The following is a 17,251-nucleotide window of genomic DNA, read 5'->3' as shown; positions in this document are numbered from 1 at the left end:
CAATGCCCCGGTGCTGTTGGTTTTGTGTTTGACGGTTAACTGGTGGTGCTGGCTCATTGAATTTTTTTTTTATAGCTTTAAAAAAATAAATATGAACATGTCCTTCCCTCAAAGGTATGGAGTCGCTGAAAGCTCTCCCAAAAAACATTTATCAGTATTGAAATATGTTTATATTTGTGTATTGTTCCAAAGGGGGGCGAAAAAAAATCATTCGGCGAACACGAGAAATAGAACATATTTCGAGTTGTGTCGTGACGCTGCATATGGGCTTTAAATCGAATGATCGTTGCATCCATGGGACAAGCCTCGGAGCAGAGCGTCGCACCATATATATCGAAGATAACACGGGATAGAGCCTGGACTGGAGCGACGACTCGCGACCACAGGTATGACGACTAGCGACAAGGCTAACCGACGTGGCCATGTTGCGACCATGTTGAGAGGGTCGACGTACCCATCAATCGCAACGCATGGACATTGGGAAATTAGGCGTAATTTGTTCATTTTCAACCGATTTTTACGAGGTATATTTTTTTGTCAACACCAAAGTGGGTGCCAACAATATAGAACATTGATTTTTTTGTTACATTTGTAAGGTTATTTCCATTTCCCTTGTTGTGGTTTTACGGGGTTGTATGAAGCACTATGTGTCTGTATCCGTGTTTTTTGCGTTTTCGTGCTACTTTATATACATGGGATGCACGACTTTGCCCCTCCTAGCTTAAGCGTCGCCGAAGGCACGCAAATATAAGGAGGATATATCAACTTAATAATATTGTTGATGAGAAATTAGGAACTGACCAATCATGGTCGGGTCTTTCGCGCAAGCGCAGTCGTATCATCCAAAATCACTTCCGGACTCACAGTCGGAGGAGCACTCACTTAAGGTCGCTTATCTCATTTGTAATTATATAACGAGCCTCGCGAACCGACATTTAATGTGCATTTTCGATTTATTACAAATATTTAGTGTAAATACATCTTACTTGTTGTGCAATCTTAACCTCATCGAGAATAATAATAGTTCTCCACTCTGAGCCGCATTCACGCTTTTAAAGGGACAGTCGTCGTACCCCCTTAACAGTTTTTAGCGTCCATACATTTTTTTTGTGTGCATTGACGTCAATCGTATACGAGACACGAAAAACTGCTTTTTCTTTAACATTTCCTTTGCTTGAGACGAATATGGACAGATAGCCCCATCGCTGGAGCCGATTTGCGAACCTTCCTGACTGCGACAGCTGCAGGCTCATCTTCCATCATTTCGGGAAAGACACGAATTGCAAATATAACCGCAACAAAGCTACCGGTAAAGACAGAATATTCCTATTTGATCTCTATTGCTACTGGTCTTCTCTAGTGATATTGAAGGACCCGTTTTCCAGAATTATGCATGAATAGAACTATAAATGTTATTGCACAGGACTGTATTTACGTTGCCAACATGAGGATGGACTAAAGCTTTGAGGGTGCCACGTAAGATTCTCGGACGAGCTCCATGGGCATTTTAAATCAGATTGTGCACATCAGCAGAGCCTGATCGGTGTGTACGTGTATGCGTGCGTGTGGTGCGCGCCGTCGTTTAAGAAATGGACATCCTAAAGCTACGATGCCCGACAACTGGGGCGTCTATTGAGCAGGGAGATCAAGCTATGGGATAACGCACGGTGTGCAAACACAAGAAACCAAATCTACTCGAACCAAAATGGTACGTCGTTTGTTTTGGTTTCAACTTTCAGCTTTGAGCACTCTTTGGCCCATTCAGTGTTTTCCCTCCTATTTCTTTTCAGAAAGTCACTGTAGGTAATATTTCCCAGTTATGCCCCCCAAACACCCACTGTACAGGAATTAGGCCGGTGCAAGCTGCAAGCAGAGCATTGAAAAGTCTTCCACATTTGATTGACACCATCAAAGATCCGTTCAAAGTTTTATAGTGTGCGCTGGTGTACAAATGCACATGAAAACAGGGACACCCGTGGGGCAAAATTTTTACGCCAACCACAATAATAATAATAATAATAATTAATTAACAATCATGAATGTGTCAGTGTCAGTCAAATGTGAGCATTAGTCACTTTGCCCAAAGCGCACTCTGGTAGAGAATCTCTATAGCTTTCAGATGCACATAATAATGTGTCATGTGAGTTTAGTTATTACAGCTCAAATTCTTCCGTTCATTTGACTTCTTTGTGATGCGTTCATGCAGTGCGAATATTCTGTTCAAGGTCATTGTCAAGTTACATTTTTCTCTTGTTGAATTCTATTTCAAGTAATCGTGTACATGCGGTATACTGCATTGTAGACCTCATATTTGATTGTTTTGGGCTTGAATCAGCGTTGAGGCCGAGTGCCCGGCCAGCCTGCAATTAATGATTGGACTTTTTAGATCTCTGTTGTGCTGACAGGCGTCCTGTCATAGCTGTCAGCGTGAGAAATACAGCAGCAACAAAAAGAACCGTGATTGCGCTGGACACCTGTCATAACACCTGCTGATGAACTAAGCTTTTTCAGGTGGAAGACCGATGTCAAAGGATGTTTTATACTGTAGCTTTTTAAAATTGATGACAAACAATCTGTCAGTTGCCCAGAGTGCGGCACAGGCACGAGCCGGCGGCCGCCCCACCCGGCGCCATGATGGAAGGAGGCATGCAGCTGCTGAACCGCGACGGCCACAGCATCTCGCACAACTCCAAGCGCCACTACCACGACTCCTTCGTGTCCATGAACAGGATGCGACAGCGTGGGCTGCTCTGCGATATTGTGCTCCACGTCTCCAGCAAAGAGATCAAGGCGCACAAAGTGGTGCTGGCTTCATGCAGCCCGTACTTCCACGCTATGTTTACCAGTAAGTTCAGCACAGTGCACATCATCCCCCCCGAAACCAGCCTGCACCTCGTTTTCTTTGTGCTTTCTATCCCTTCAATCCACGTAACGGACGTCGTAGTATGCCTCGGGGCGTTGAATTTCAGACCCTGGAGTTTAATGTAAAAAATGACATATGAATGCAGTAAACACCACCTTATGGTTTTCAGGATAATTGTTTCCCTGCCTCCACCTTCCGGTCTGGGGCACAGGTGGTCAGTGGCGTTGCGTGTCTCACATTTCCTCTCCGTACGAGACAAACTGCCTCCAGTCTTCCAGACACCAAGCCTCAGCTGGTCTAACCTTGTCACTAATGAGCTCATTTTCATAGTCTGTTTAACTTTTCGATTAATTAAAGCCAGTGCATCTGTTGTTTGAAAACTAGAGATGGGCCTTTGGTGACCAGACAGGTTTCTGCAGAAGTGACATCACCGTTTTTGTGCTGCCCCGCCATTCTGATATTGGTCCTCTGTCTGCGGTGTAATGCATGTAAAATTATACAGCAGTGATAATTACATTTTTCTATTGGGTTAGAACCCCAGTAGTAAATTCCATATTCTAAAGACAGCAACAATTGATCTTGAGAATATACCGTAATTTCTCGTGTATAATGCGCACCCCCAAAGTTGAGCTCAAAATTCTGGAAAACCCTTCTACCTATGTATAATGCATTTTTTTTTACAATGCATGATTTTGCTTCTATCCATAGGATCAAAACATGAAGTATTAGTTGTAATTTGTTAGTTTTTAAGAATTATTCTGAAGTTAAGCACTTTATTTGAACACGTAATCCTTTTAAATCTACTTGCTCTTATTTTGAAATTCACAGCCCTACTTTTATGTAGTAAATTAGAAAACACACATATTTTTGATTACCCAGGCAGAATTTCTAAGATTGGTACAATTCTTTAAAGAAAACATGAAGGACCAGGCGAAACACATTACATTTTATTTTAATGGGATTCAAATTAAACGGTCAAGCAGTTCAGAAAAGCATTATTATTAAACAAAACATAACCATAAGTAAATTCATGGTTGTTGTTCTGTCATCAGTTGTATATCAAAAAAAAAAAAAAATATTTCACAAATTCTGCCAGGGTATGTAAACTTTTGAGCACAACTGTACTGTTTTTGGGGGGGTGGAAGCGCATTATACATGAGAAATTACAGTACACGTCTGCCAGAATGAAGGATGTATCATCTTCGTCGAGTCAACGGGTCTGTGCAGCACAGTTGATGAGTGGTTAACAGTGCTGCCTCACAGCAAAAAAAAAAACAAAAAAAAAGGGTTCTGGATGCGATTCTGACCTTGAAGTGGTTTCCTCCATGTTGATTATCCCCTGCCTCTCACCGTCTCAAGTCAGCTGGCTCCAGCTTTGCTGTGACCTGCACAGAAAAAGTGGTAAAGAAAATAGATGAATGGTAACTCCTCTTATTGTGCACTCTCATGTAGATGAGATGTCAGAGAGTCGTCAGACCCATGTGACGCTACATGATATCGACCCCCAGGCATTGGAGCAGCTCATTCAGTACACCTACACGGCGGAGATCGTGGTCGGGGAGGGTAACGTTCAGGTAAACTACAGATTAGATTCGTCCCTGTGCATTGAACACACGAGGGGTGATCACACCTGCAATTCCTTCTTAGACGTTGCTTCCGGCAGCGAGCCTGCTGCAACTCAACGGGGTGCGAGACGCCTGCTGCAAGTTCCTCCTCAGCCAGCTGGACCCCTCCAACTGTCTGGGCATCCGAGGCTTCGCCGACACGCACTCCTGCAGCGACCTTCTCAAGTCGGCGCACAAGTACGTCCTGCAGCACTTTGTTGAGGTGTCCAAGACGGAGGAGTTCATGCTGCTTCCGCTGAAACAGGTGAGCGCAGTAATGCAGTAGTGCATCCAAATGTGCATTCGAACCTCTGTGTTTGTGGCTGCACTCAGTCAAAACTCAGAGAACGTGAGCATGAGCGTGATACAGTACTGTCATTCTTACCGTTTATGTAAGCAGACTTTTGCTCGTCCTCAGCTGAGCGCATCAATCGCAGTCACCGATAATTTTATCCTCCCACCGAGTTGCCACGGACTATTTCATCTGCCGCGTCAAGTCCGGCAAGCCTAAGCCTATTCAGCAACTGCTCACCGCATCAAGGTTTTCATCTCTAAAAGTCATCATTTCCATTCTGCACTCTCTGTTCAGCCAACGGAATTATTGATTCTCTGCGACACCAGGAGTATTTCTTTTTCACCGTGAGTGCTTTTATGTCATCCTAATGTATTAATGTAAAAAATTAAGAGGGAATACTGGCCCTTTCCAATTTTATAGTGCTACCTCTAACCCGACTATGGATTGCATTCATTTCCCCTAACTATAAGTCAGTAGAACAATGTGTCGTCTCCCAGCCAGTAAACAAATAAAGCTGTAATCCTCACAATGAAATAAGTTATACACAAATATGATGACAGAAAAAGTATGTTATACTGGCATATATCATTTCTGTAAATGCTACAAATAGCCCAGTAATTGTCTGAGGTTTATATTATTTCAACGAGCGCCATGTAAAGGGTTAAAAGTTTTAGCATAATGGTGTTATCTCCAATTTAAAGGGAGGTCCCACTATCCAAATTCGGCACACAAAATGGAAAAAGCTGCTGTTGTGATAGAATTAAGGGCGGAAGGAGGTGTGATTTAGCATTTTGTTTTACCTTCTTCCTGTTCCTTCGCTTGAATTTCCTGAAAGTGTTGACAAACAGCTCCTCTAAAGTCCAGCCCCAGTGGCATTAAAGGAGTTTGGTGAGTGCCAAACTCTGAGGTTCATGAAAACAATGGCGGTTAAGCTGCAAAATGGCAGAATAAAGTTAGACATTAGTTATTATTATTATTTTTATTATTAAACTGGCCCATTCTGTGTGCCCATCACAAATGGCAACAAACCTGGATGGATAAAATGTAGTCAGCAATTTTCCGACTATGGTGGTGTGGTATAATAATTGGGCATTTTATTTAAAAAAAAAAAAAAAATGTTGACTATCAGCCTTTTTTTATGTACAATGTAATTTTTATATCAAAGAAGAACAAATTAAAAAAATACTACCCCAAATACACTTCAGTAGCTGCCATTCATCAGAAATAAATTGAACATAGTGTAGCTATACACATGCCTAGCTTGTGTGTGCTGTGCTTATTTCTAGTTTTTTTTTTTAATTTTAAGGGTGTGTTCTGTGAGAGAGCGTGAACCAACTCGGCGGGATGTTGAAGAGGTAGCACAGCTTTAAAACAAAAAAAATGGGTAAGGTTGGTCTTTTTGCAGGTTGAAAAAAAAAGCAGCCCTAAAGCTGACACCCACATTGCAGCAATAGACATTTACTATAAATGGTCCAATATGGTGTAATTGTGAAAACAAATCCATTAAGATTGCCATCCTCCAAACCTGGCTAATCCAGTGGATGAGTGTATACTTCAGGCTGCTAACTGCTGCCCTCATCTGACCAGGGAGCAGCTGTCTGCTCAGGCCCAACAAGCCCAGCCAGCCAGCCCCGCCCCCCGTCTTAATCTGGGAACAGTGCCAGCCAGGCACTCAGACTGCAGCGCTCGGTGTGCCATGGAGCCACATCATGTGCCTTTGAGATCATTTAGCAAGGTTTAGCAAGCCTTCAATTTACACGCAAGTGATTATGTGTGAATACTCCATATCATGTTCAAGGTGGCAGAAGGGATTTTGTGGCATTCATGTATGCTGAGTGGCGAAAGGCATAAAGATAATATAAATGAATAAATAAACAAAAGCTTGGGGGAGGGAAGAAAGGAAGCAAAGTGTCAACAGTGAGTCATGTACAGGAATACCACTTAGACGAGAGCGAGAAGCTTTCACTACTGTCAGTTGATTGCATTGGATATGGCTGTTTAGGTTTATTTTCATCCTAAATATATATTTTTTTAGCAGGACATACTGTATGTCTGGACTATGGAGTAGGTGCCAAGACGGAAGCCTTATCTTACTAAGAGGGGGGGGGAACAACAACAACAACACATTTGAACGCTCCCAAATACATGTGGGCAAATATTTTTATGGTCTGCTGAAGCCATGGTTGAACTTTTTGGTCATAATTCCAAATGGTACGTTTGTCGAGAACACAACACCGCTCATCACAAAAACAAAAAAAATGTTTTTCTTCAGCTGGACCTGGGGCCTTAGTCAAGGTGGAGGGAATAAGTTCCAAATAGCAGTCAGTGTTAGCATAAAACCTTCAGGTTACTGCTAGAAAGCAAACAAATGTCAGGAAAAGCCGACTGGGACATCTGAACTTCATTTGGGTTTGATCCGAGCCACTTAAAATGATACCAGGTGTGTGCTGTCTCCCATTTAACATGATTTTGAATATGATTAGTTTATTCTGAACAGTTATAAGTGGGTGTGCACACAAATGATCAATCATTTTTACATCTCTCTTTTTCTTCAAAATTGCGAACATCCCTTTGAAGTGGAAAACGTTTTGAATTGCCTTTTCGTGGTGTCATATTTTTTTGGGAATATAACAAAAATCTGGCATTTGAACAGGAGTGTGTAGACTTTTTATACCCGCTGCATATATTTGCTACTCAGAAAAGAGGCTTTTGACTTCTCATCCATCAGCTGCAATACACAAAAACTGTTCACGCACATTTATTGAACATGGACCTAACTAGAACCAATCTCTAATATTGTGGATTAAAGAAACAAAAAACCACTACGCGGTATTGTTTGACTTGCCTCGGCTAAGGTGTGTTGTTAAGCTATGTTCTTCCCGCGTTTCTTTAATCGTAAAGTTTGGTACTTGATCGTCTCGTTGCAGGTCCTGGATCTGATTTCCAGTGACAACGTGAACGTACCATCTGAAGAGGAAGTGTACCGGGCCGTGCTGAGCTGGGTGAAGCATGACATCGACGGCCGCCGCCCACATGTTCCATGGGTAGGACTCATTTCACCTCACCTGAGATGGTTTCCGACTGCACTCTTCCAATTCAACCTATCCAAACTATTCTGCGGTCCTGTCAGTTGATGAAGAGCGTGCGGCTGCCGCTGCTGAGGCGAGACTTCCTCATGAGCAACGTGGACACGGAGCTGCTAGTGCGTCACCACTCCGAGTGCAAGGACCTACTAATCGAGGCGCTCAAGTATCACCTGATGCCCGAGCAGAGAGGCGTGCTGAGCAACAGCAGGACACGACCTCGCCGCTGCGAGGGCGCCAGTCCCGTGCTCTTTGCTGTTGGTCAGTGACAAAAGCTCAAGACGATCAAATCAATTTAAAATGGTCAAAATGGTGCTGTTTGAATGTTGTGTGCGCGTCTTATTGTGGTTAATTTTTTTGTTCCAGGTGGGGGAAGTCTGTTCGCCATTCACGGAGACTGCGAAGCATACGATACCAGGACGGACCGCTGGCACATGGTGGCGTCAATGTCCACTCGGCGGGCCCGGGTGGGCGTGGCAGCCATTGGGAACAGACTGTATGCTGTTGGCGGGTAAGTGACAACAGTGTTAAGTTAACCTTTGCTGGTCCACCCATCTTATCACTTTAAGGGTCTTTCTAATGCTGGGAACATTGGCACTTATTCCATAGTTCTGGACGTAAAAACCTTGGTTTTTGGGAAGCTGAAGGCTTTTCGTTTGGTGGTGGCGTCGCGTGACTTTGGCGGACTTCGATGGTGTTCGTACCCTTGTAATCAATGACGCTGTAATAAATTAGCTATTTTTTTTAAGCATATTAAATTAGCGATTGAACATCATTTTCGGGTGCTATTGTGTTGATGTGAGTTCCATGGTATATGATACCTAATACCAACTTGAACAAGGCGGTGCTTGGAAACTCAAGCAACATGGTGTTTTCTTTTGGAATTTCTTGAAAAGTTGTCATTTTGGGCCATTTAGGGTCTTTAACTAACCTAATATGAATGTTTTTGGAACGTGAGAGGAAGCTGAAAAACCCACCCACGCAACGAGGAGAACAAAGAAAGGCCCGAGCCAATATTTGAAGCCAGAACTTCTGACTGTGAGGTAGAAACGCCCTCCAAATGCACTTCTGTGCCGTCACCGCATTGCATTTTAAATGTGGCTAAATCTACAAGTGCTTCTTTGTGTGAAATGATCATGGAATGGTCATAATCATTATGGTAATGAAAGCAGCAATACAAATCATGCAACCCCTTTCCCCCCCCTCTTTGTGTTGTATTTTGATCATTTATGCAATAACGTAACTCTGCAGCACGGGTAGTCCGAGCCACGGGCCGTTTGCGGACCGCTGTCAATATTTTAGCAGCCCATGACATCTACTAAAAAATAACATTTGGACCAGCCCACAACACTATTAAAAAAAAAACCCGAACATTTTGTGAAAAATGTTGGTGGATTACAACATGCACATTCAAAACTGCTACTCCTAATAACTCGGTTTTATATAGCGCTTTTTGTAGATGTTCAGAAAATATTTGTCTCTTCATACATAACGCCCAGTAAATGAAGACAATTCAGTTTCAGAAGCAAAAATGGTTTGCGCCGCTGTATTGTCCGTGTCAATGTCGGATTTGACATTACTGAGGAGACGCTGCTTTAAAGATTGGCAGCCTACTCCAGATGACTCTTGTTTTGGTTGTGAGTGGGCTAGCTCTATTGTAGTACAGGCAGGGGCACCACCCCAAAATTCAGAAAAATCTTTACTAGTTTGCCTCATCATCACCTTTAACAGAAAGCTGCGACGTAGCCGTTTTTACAAATAGCTATAATACATGTAAAAGAATGTACAATTGCTTGATGGCCCTTGCAACGATTTTAAAAGTTTGGACCCCTGTCCTACAGTATGAAAAAGCTCTTTCTGTTCATTTGTCCACTGTGATTCAGGTATGATGGGACCTCAGACCTGGCAACTGTGGAGTCATATGACCCCATCGCTAACTCCTGGCAGCCTGAGGTTTCCATGGGAACGCGACGGAGCTGTTTGGGTGTGGCGGTCTTGCATGGATTGTTGTATGCGGCTGGGGGTTATGATGGAGCTTCCTGTCTAAATAGGTACACTCACACACGCTAGTACGGTTCTTGTGCGTTTGTTTTTGGTCGCCTTTTTTCGACATATTCAAAAATGTCTTTCCTCTTCTACAGTGCAGAGCGATTTGACCCTCTGACCAGCACGTGGACCTCGATCGCTGCCATGAGCACGCGCAGGAGATACGTTCGAGTCGCAACTCTAGGTCGTTGCTTCGCTGAGACTGATTGATGCTCAACTGCTTATGTTTGAGTGTTTTCCCTCGCTTTCCCACTCCCAGATGGCACCTTGTATGCGGTGGGTGGTTACGACAGCTCTTCACATCTTGCAACAGTGGAGAAGTACGATCCTCAGGTATATTTGAGGGTTTTTTGCTCTGACACGGCCAACGTTCGCTTTGTGGGATGAATGTGAATTAATCACCGTTTCTAAACTGTTGGATCGGATGAACAGAGCAACACGTGGACACCCATTGCCAACATGCTGAGTCGACGCAGCAGTGCCGGTGTGGCCGTCCTGGACGGCATGCTGTATGTGGCGGGAGGTAATGACGGCACCAGCTGCCTCAACTCTGTGGAAAGGTTCAACCCCAAGACCAACACCTGGGAGGGAGTGTCTGCCATGAACATCCGCAGGTTTGTCTGCTCGCACAATTTACGGTAGAACAGCGTCAAAGCGGGAAGGAGCATCTTTGATTTCCAAAAAGCGATTATTACCACACAGGACTATTCGTGCCTCTATATACAAAAGAAAAACATCCGTAAAATGATGAGGGGAAAAAAAGTTGAATTGAGAAGAATTTGAGTGAATGTCAAAATTCCCCACACAAATCTAAATCCAAGTCTTTTTCCGTAATATCATTAAATATTTGTTATCCTTGATGATTTAACGAATCCAACAAAAGATGCAATTTCAGTGCGTGTAGATTGTCCTCAGGAACCAGACACATAACATTTGCGCAATCACAAAGTGTTTACACCGATGATGGTGTTGATGTGCGTGCAATTGTTTGTGAAACTACTACTACTACTTTTCTCTTTCTCTTGCCATAAGAATTTATTCTCTTAAAATACTTTTTTCTGACTTTAATTCTTGTAAAATTGCAACTTTGTGCTGTGTTTTTCTGCTCATAAGATTACCAGTTCCGAGTTTATGAAGTCTTACAAAAATATATATATTTTTCTAACAAATTAAATCAATCAATTCTTCAATCCATCGATCAAACAAATAAACCTTTATTGATATAGCAACTTCCATACTTACAAAAGTAGTCACAGAGTTGAAAGAGATACTGAAATGTATAACATGTCTGCTTTTTGTAATGACGGTTTATGAGAAACAATAGTAATTAATTAAATCTAGAATATGGCAGATATAATGACTTGACATTATTGGGACATTTCATTTGGGGATTTTCTCTTAAATCCATAAACCTTGAACTTGTTTTTTACGTGTGACGATCCATGCAATTGCACGCGCGCATACTATCGGCCAAATATAGACGCAGCAGATCAAGCTCGGAGCAGTGGGTTTTCGAGGTGTAGCCATCTTGGATTAGTGGATGTGTCAGCTAATTCACTCAATCCCCTCCAAACACGCGCGCACACACACACACACACACACACCCGTTGCCTTTTGTATGAGTCAGAATGTGGTGGGAGCAAGTGCAGCGCCATGAATAAACCATGGTGTGGAGGGCTTTTATTATCCAGTTGCTGGGAGGCTCAATTTACCGTTCAAGACATGCCACCCTGTCTCTTGAACCAAACCTGTGCCAGTGTGGAGAAGAAAAAATAAAATACAATTTCTCCATACCTAAAAAGACGGCTGTCAATCTTGTTTTATTTATTTATTTACATTGTTTTGGGTGATGTTTGCAGCGTGTCTCGACCCACATTTCTAGCCATCGCTAGTGTGCCTGCCAAATAGTTGCGATTAGGCCATGTTGGCATAATTATTATAATTAAAAAAAAAAAAAAACTTCAAACAAGTACAGTGTTTAAACTACAAACCGTGAACATAAAAAAAACAACAACAAAAAAAAAAAACGATAAGTAAATTGGCCTCTTTATGTTTTGATTGCCCTTACAGTATATGAAAGTTTTTGGGGATTATAGTTAGTGGTAGATTGACTTGAAACTATTGTTATAGGCAACTGTACACAGGTACCGTTCGGTTTCTTTTGTTTGCCCCTCGCAGGAGCACTCACGACTTGGTGGCTATGGATGGCTGGCTGTACGCCGTGGGAGGTAACGACGGCAGCTCCAGTCTCAACTCCATTGAGAAGTACAACCCGCGCAGCAACAAGTGGGTGGCGGCCTCCTGCATGTTCACGCGCCGCAGCAGCGTGGGCGTGGCTGTGCTGGAGCTGCTCAACTTCCCGCCGCCGTCCTCGCCCACTCTCTCGGTGTCCTCCACTAGCCTTTGACACGGGGTCATCGCTTGGCTGAGCTCAGCCTCCGCTGCTACACCCCAGACCGGCTCTGGGAAGAGACGTAACTCCTCGGTTTGAGGAGGAGCGGGAGGAGGATGAAGATGAGGAGAAGGGACGGGTGTGAATGAGGCTCTTGGCCGTTATTGATGGCACTTTTAGTACGGCTTGGCCAGCAAAAATATCGTCGAAATATGAATTAGGACAGATTTGCACTGAATTAGAAAAGTCTATTTTGTACGATGAAATTGAACAGTTTGCCTCACTGTCCGGCTGCCCTATTCACATCCAAGCTCTCTCTCTCTCTCTCTCTCTCTCGCTCGCTCTCCTCAAGAGTATAAACATATTCCAAATGAAGATTGACCAGCCTTTGCTCAAATCACACTTTATTTGCCAACACCTCAAAATGTGGTGTTCGCAGTCTCACAAGAGACGCTAAATTAAAATGACAATGTAGCACATTGGGTGACTGTAACAAACCGTGCATGTTGAATCCACAACGGCTGGCATCGACTCCCAAAGAGGGAGGCTAAAAGGAGGTAGTGCTGCAAATATCACGCTAGGTGGCAGCAACGTGCAATGTTATCCCCCACACCCTAAACGCACACTGTGAGACTGCATGGACACAACAACACAGGACCAGCCAAGCCCTAGCGCCTAAATGAATTCCAAAAAAACAAAAAAAGAATTTTGAGGACTTTTAAACTATTTATAAAGATGTGTAAATGTTAATGTTTAACTGTAAGATGTTAAGAGAAGGAAACAGATGAGATACCTATTTAAGAGTGTTTGAATATATTTATTTATATGTGACGTGTACACTTGTCAACGGACATAATGAAGTGCGAGAGGTTGCGTTCAGAGCGTATCGTAAATTAGTTTTGCAGAATTCCTTTTGTTGCCATGAGGGATGAGCATGTTGACTACTTTAATGGATGATGGGTAAAATTAGCAATAAGGTAATGTTGTTTTTATGCATATTATAAACGGATAGTACGAACCCCAGTGCCAATGAAGTCGGGACGTTGTGTACAATGTAAATAGAAACAGAATATAATGATTTGCAAATTATTTTCGACCTCTATTCAATTGAATACACTACAAAGAACATTAAATATCTTGTCTTTGTGGTGTATTCAATTGAAAATGGGTTTGCGAATCATGGTATTCCATTTTCGTTATGTTTTACACAACGTCCCAACTTCATTGGAATTGGCGTTTGTAAAATCTCCGTTTCAATGCTCGTGTCATATTGAGCAGAAAAAGGATGCTCGGAGGAGTTTGTTTGTCATTGTCTGGCCGTAGCTCAATTTTCCGACGTTGAAGTCAAACGTCTTTCGACTTCAAACTCGTGGAGACCTACTCAACGGTGCCTCTGCCGGTTGCGGCAAAATGGTGCATTCATTTTGGCCTCATTGGCTTGGAGAAACAATTGATGCTAAATAAATCATACACGAGCGACAATAAATGGATATGTCTAGTTTCCATGATTTTCTCTACTGCCACGTGTATGATGATCATGTGACTTAAATACCACAAGGGCACGCAGAGGACGTCTTCATTCAATGAAATGAAATGACAGCAGCATGCAAAAATGAGTTGTAGCACTAAAGTATAATGCAACTGATGCCCTCCACTTATTTCCCGTCATGTATTTTACATTCCCCCTTGGTAGAATCAACCCAACTCCTGTTAATTACTGGTACAAAGTATGGATGTGTATCATCACCCTAACATTTCTTGTGTGGATTTACTTTTTAAGTGCCAGTATTGGACTTGCATCATCTAGATGGAACTTACATTGTGGCTCATATTATTATTGCAAATTATTAGGAGACTTTGCCCTTTTTCTTGTTTTGTATCAACTTCGGTTTCTACCTCATTTTTCAATTGTTGTCCGAGAGGACCCATTCCAATCAACCGGCACAGGTCTAATGGGGATGCTGTTAGTGTTTAAATCCACCAGGGGTGAGCTAAAGGCCGCATGGCAGGGACTTCCAAATGTAAATAGGAAGAAAGCTCAATGTTGTTCGATGTGAACGTGACTGTAGCTCCTTTTTTAAGTTTGTGCTTTGCTTGTATGTGGTGAATGTCGATTTATTTGAACTTTAAAATATTGCATTTTGCACGATTGCAAATGGAGCGATTACAACAAAGAAATAAAGATGTTGAAAATGTGACACAAGCTTAAGACAAGACCTAATTCCTTAAATCAGCACGTTGTAGCCACACACTTTCCAATACTGTGTCGCACTGTGGAAACACACTCAACCTTATGTGGCGAGGCTCCCTTGCTACAACATTGCACGCTCCCCTTTCACTGTCAGCTATGCAGACAGCTGAGCGCTCTCATTTGACCCTTACTAAAAGCACACCTGCCTTGCGCAACATTTTTAACCTATTAAGTCAAATCAGCCATAAACGTAAATACAGGCAACCCATTCAACAGGTTTGATGTTGGTGACAACACTGAGCACTTTCACAATAGAATCATATCGAATACAAGCGCTATATCTAAAATTCGATCTCTATCTATTGATCAATATCATCCATCCATCCATCCATCCATCCATCCAATCTAATCAAATTTTATTTGATCTTATTGGCAGGAAAATGTGTCAACAACTGCTCCATGACCGTAATGCTCCTGGTGTGTTTAGACTTTATCATAAAGTTGCTTCAGGCAAATGGATCATGTATAATGAGCCTGCAGACAAGTAGCAACTACTGTATTTCTTTTATTATTATTTTTTTTATACACCTTTGCACATATGTGTGTGCGTATGTGAACTTTAACCAAGGTTAGCAGGCTCACAATTGTTAGGCATTATAAGACAAAATAATGTTTTGGCTTTAAAAATAAGGAATTTAGAAATGCACAACTTTGTATAAGGGAAACAGTGTTTGCTAAAAAATCATGTATTGCAGAATATATATATATTATATATATATAAGTGGTTCCTAAAGTGTTGTATCTATATACTGTAGAATGCTTGACTTACCTCCATTGAGAAGGTTATGTTTTATGACTTCTGATGATAATTATTATTTTTTTTACACTACCTTTTTAGAGAGTAACTGCCGTTTGTCATACAAGCATGCATATCGGTGAGGAGCATTACATTTTGCGAGGGGAGGGGCGGGGGGGGGGGGGTGGGTGGCCTGGTGTGAATGACTAATCTGTTTTTTTATCTAGCTGGTTCTTGGCATAATAGCCCACTCCCGGAACTACTTTCAAATTGGAAAGTCCAACCCACTTATTGGAGAATGTGACTTTTACCCCAAAATTGTTGGTCGGCTGTGAGAAATGATAATGAACATAAAACAAAGAATTTACGGAATGAACTGCTTAAACTGACAGTGATTGATCTCGCCCTCAAAGGGGGGCCAGGGTCCAATTAAGATTCCTTTATGTTGGGCCCGTGTGAGAACTCAGGCACGTCGGACCCTCCGCTGGACACCTGATGTTTGGGCTCTCATACCGAGACTCCGTTTTAGGGGGCCGAGGTGTGACTTTAACACCGTTGCTCTCACCCGCCGAGTCTGGACAAGCACCAGGGTTCGACTCCTCAATAATTGAAGCCACCACACACGGAGGGAGTGAGATCGGGATTTTATTGAGTCACCTCTCACACAATTGGAAAATGCGAATAATAATAATAAAAAAAAAAAAAGTGCTTTGACACATAATGAAACCAACTCATGCAAGCTATTACTAAAACAACTTGTTCATCTTGAGCAATATGAACTAAGCATGTTCCGTCTTGCCTGGTTTCACCTTTTCGTCGATTCACACACACTGACGGCACAGATGCTCAATGCAAAGTTACTTAACGATAAATGAAGGTTCAGTATCATTAGGTTTGACAAACAACTTAAGCACTTTAGGTTGAGTATACAAATATGTATTCCCTAATAATGACGAGGCAATGTTCAGTCCCTGGACTGGTTGCAGAAAACTGGCGTGCCCGGAGGAAACCAGGCAAGCATGGGGAGAACATAGGAAAGTCGTAGCCTGGAAACCCAAAAAACCCACTATGACCTTTGAGCTGTGAGGTCAATGAGCTAACCAGTTGACCACCGTGCCACCTTTATTTCTAGTGAGTAACATTTTTCAGACCAATTGAGCGAAATGGAATCATTTCCTGTGAGACACCTGATGATCTCTCACAATTAACACACGAACGTATTGCAGCACAGTGGTTGGTCTAATGAAGTTGCGTGAATAAAGGTCTCCTTCACTGTTCCTTTTTTTTTGTTTGTTTGTTTTTTTGGGGCTGGACGACGAAGCCGACTTGAAACGTTGGATACAAAACTGAGATGACGTAATGCAGGAAAGCCCAGGAATATTTTGCGGAATATCTCCTCCTTACGCTCGGGAAGCTGCGAGGAATACCGCTGTATGCGTTTGAGTCACCGTCGGAGCGGCATGTGTTATCAGGGCCGCTGTCATCATTTTCCATGATGGGCCGCATACTATGATGACATCTCAACACTCTTATCTCTCTGCGGTTTCAACTGTTTTTGTTGTAATTATTTTGTTCATAATTCTGCCACCCTATATTTTGTTATTTTTGCTGAATTCCGATGAACATTCATGAGGGAAAACAACCAAAATATAAAATGTTGCCGTTATTTTAGAGGCGTCATTGGACATGTTTCTGCTGCTTATCTAAGCTGTTCCGTTGTTTATACATCGAACGTGCCGACATTAGGCATAACAAAGCCCACTGTGTGCCAATCATAATGATGAAATGAAAGTTTTCCAGGTTCGTTTTAATCTTATCTTACGCTTACCCTGATGTTATACGTCATATTAGCACACAAGCAGCCCAAACAGTCGGCTCCGCTTTGTTGATTAAATCTCATTCACTTGACCTCGTCACAGGTTGCGGAGACGATTAAAGAAGACCCAGAGAACAATAAAGGTGTGGACTGCGACGTAGACCG

At 42.5% G+C, this 17,251-nt stretch overlaps 1 protein-coding gene across 4 annotated transcripts; it reads left to right on the top strand.

Annotated features, from left to right (window-relative positions):
- Window positions 1–33: 33 nt before the first annotated feature.
- klhl17 (kelch-like family member 17) lies at window positions 34–14,506 on the top strand. 4 transcript variants are annotated; one of them, XM_061672746.1, is made up of 13 exons: window positions 1,265–1,309; window positions 2,406–2,511; window positions 2,581–2,845; window positions 4,316–4,437; window positions 4,511–4,732; window positions 7,690–7,806; window positions 7,893–8,106; window positions 8,212–8,356; window positions 9,729–9,896; window positions 9,987–10,075; window positions 10,151–10,224; window positions 10,324–10,505; window positions 12,070–14,506. In XM_061672746.1, the coding sequence occupies exons 3-13, from the start codon at window positions 2,632–2,634 to the stop codon at window positions 12,296–12,298; spliced, it is 1,776 nt and encodes a 591-aa protein (XP_061528730.1). In that variant the 5' UTR covers window positions 1,265–1,309; window positions 2,406–2,511; window positions 2,581–2,631; the 3' UTR covers window positions 12,299–14,506. The 4 variants fall into 4 exon arrangements, with proteins under 4 accessions (XP_061528739.1, XP_061528722.1, XP_061528730.1 ...); XM_061672755.1 differs by lacking the exons at window positions 1,265–1,309; window positions 2,406–2,511 and adding an exon at window positions 34–386; XM_061672738.1 differs by lacking the exon at window positions 2,406–2,511 and having other exon boundaries at window positions 426–1,309; window positions 12,070–14,505.
- The last annotated feature ends 2,745 nt before the right edge of the window (window positions 14,507–17,251 follow it).

The sequence above is a fragment of the Phycodurus eques genome, chromosome 1, assembly GCF_024500275.1.
Source record: "Phycodurus eques isolate BA_2022a chromosome 1, UOR_Pequ_1.1, whole genome shotgun sequence".
NCBI lineage: Eukaryota > Metazoa > Chordata > Actinopteri > Syngnathiformes > Syngnathidae > Phycodurus > Phycodurus eques.
Note: the sequence above shows the minus strand (reverse complement) of the source record. Positions and strands in the feature narration are given on the sequence as shown.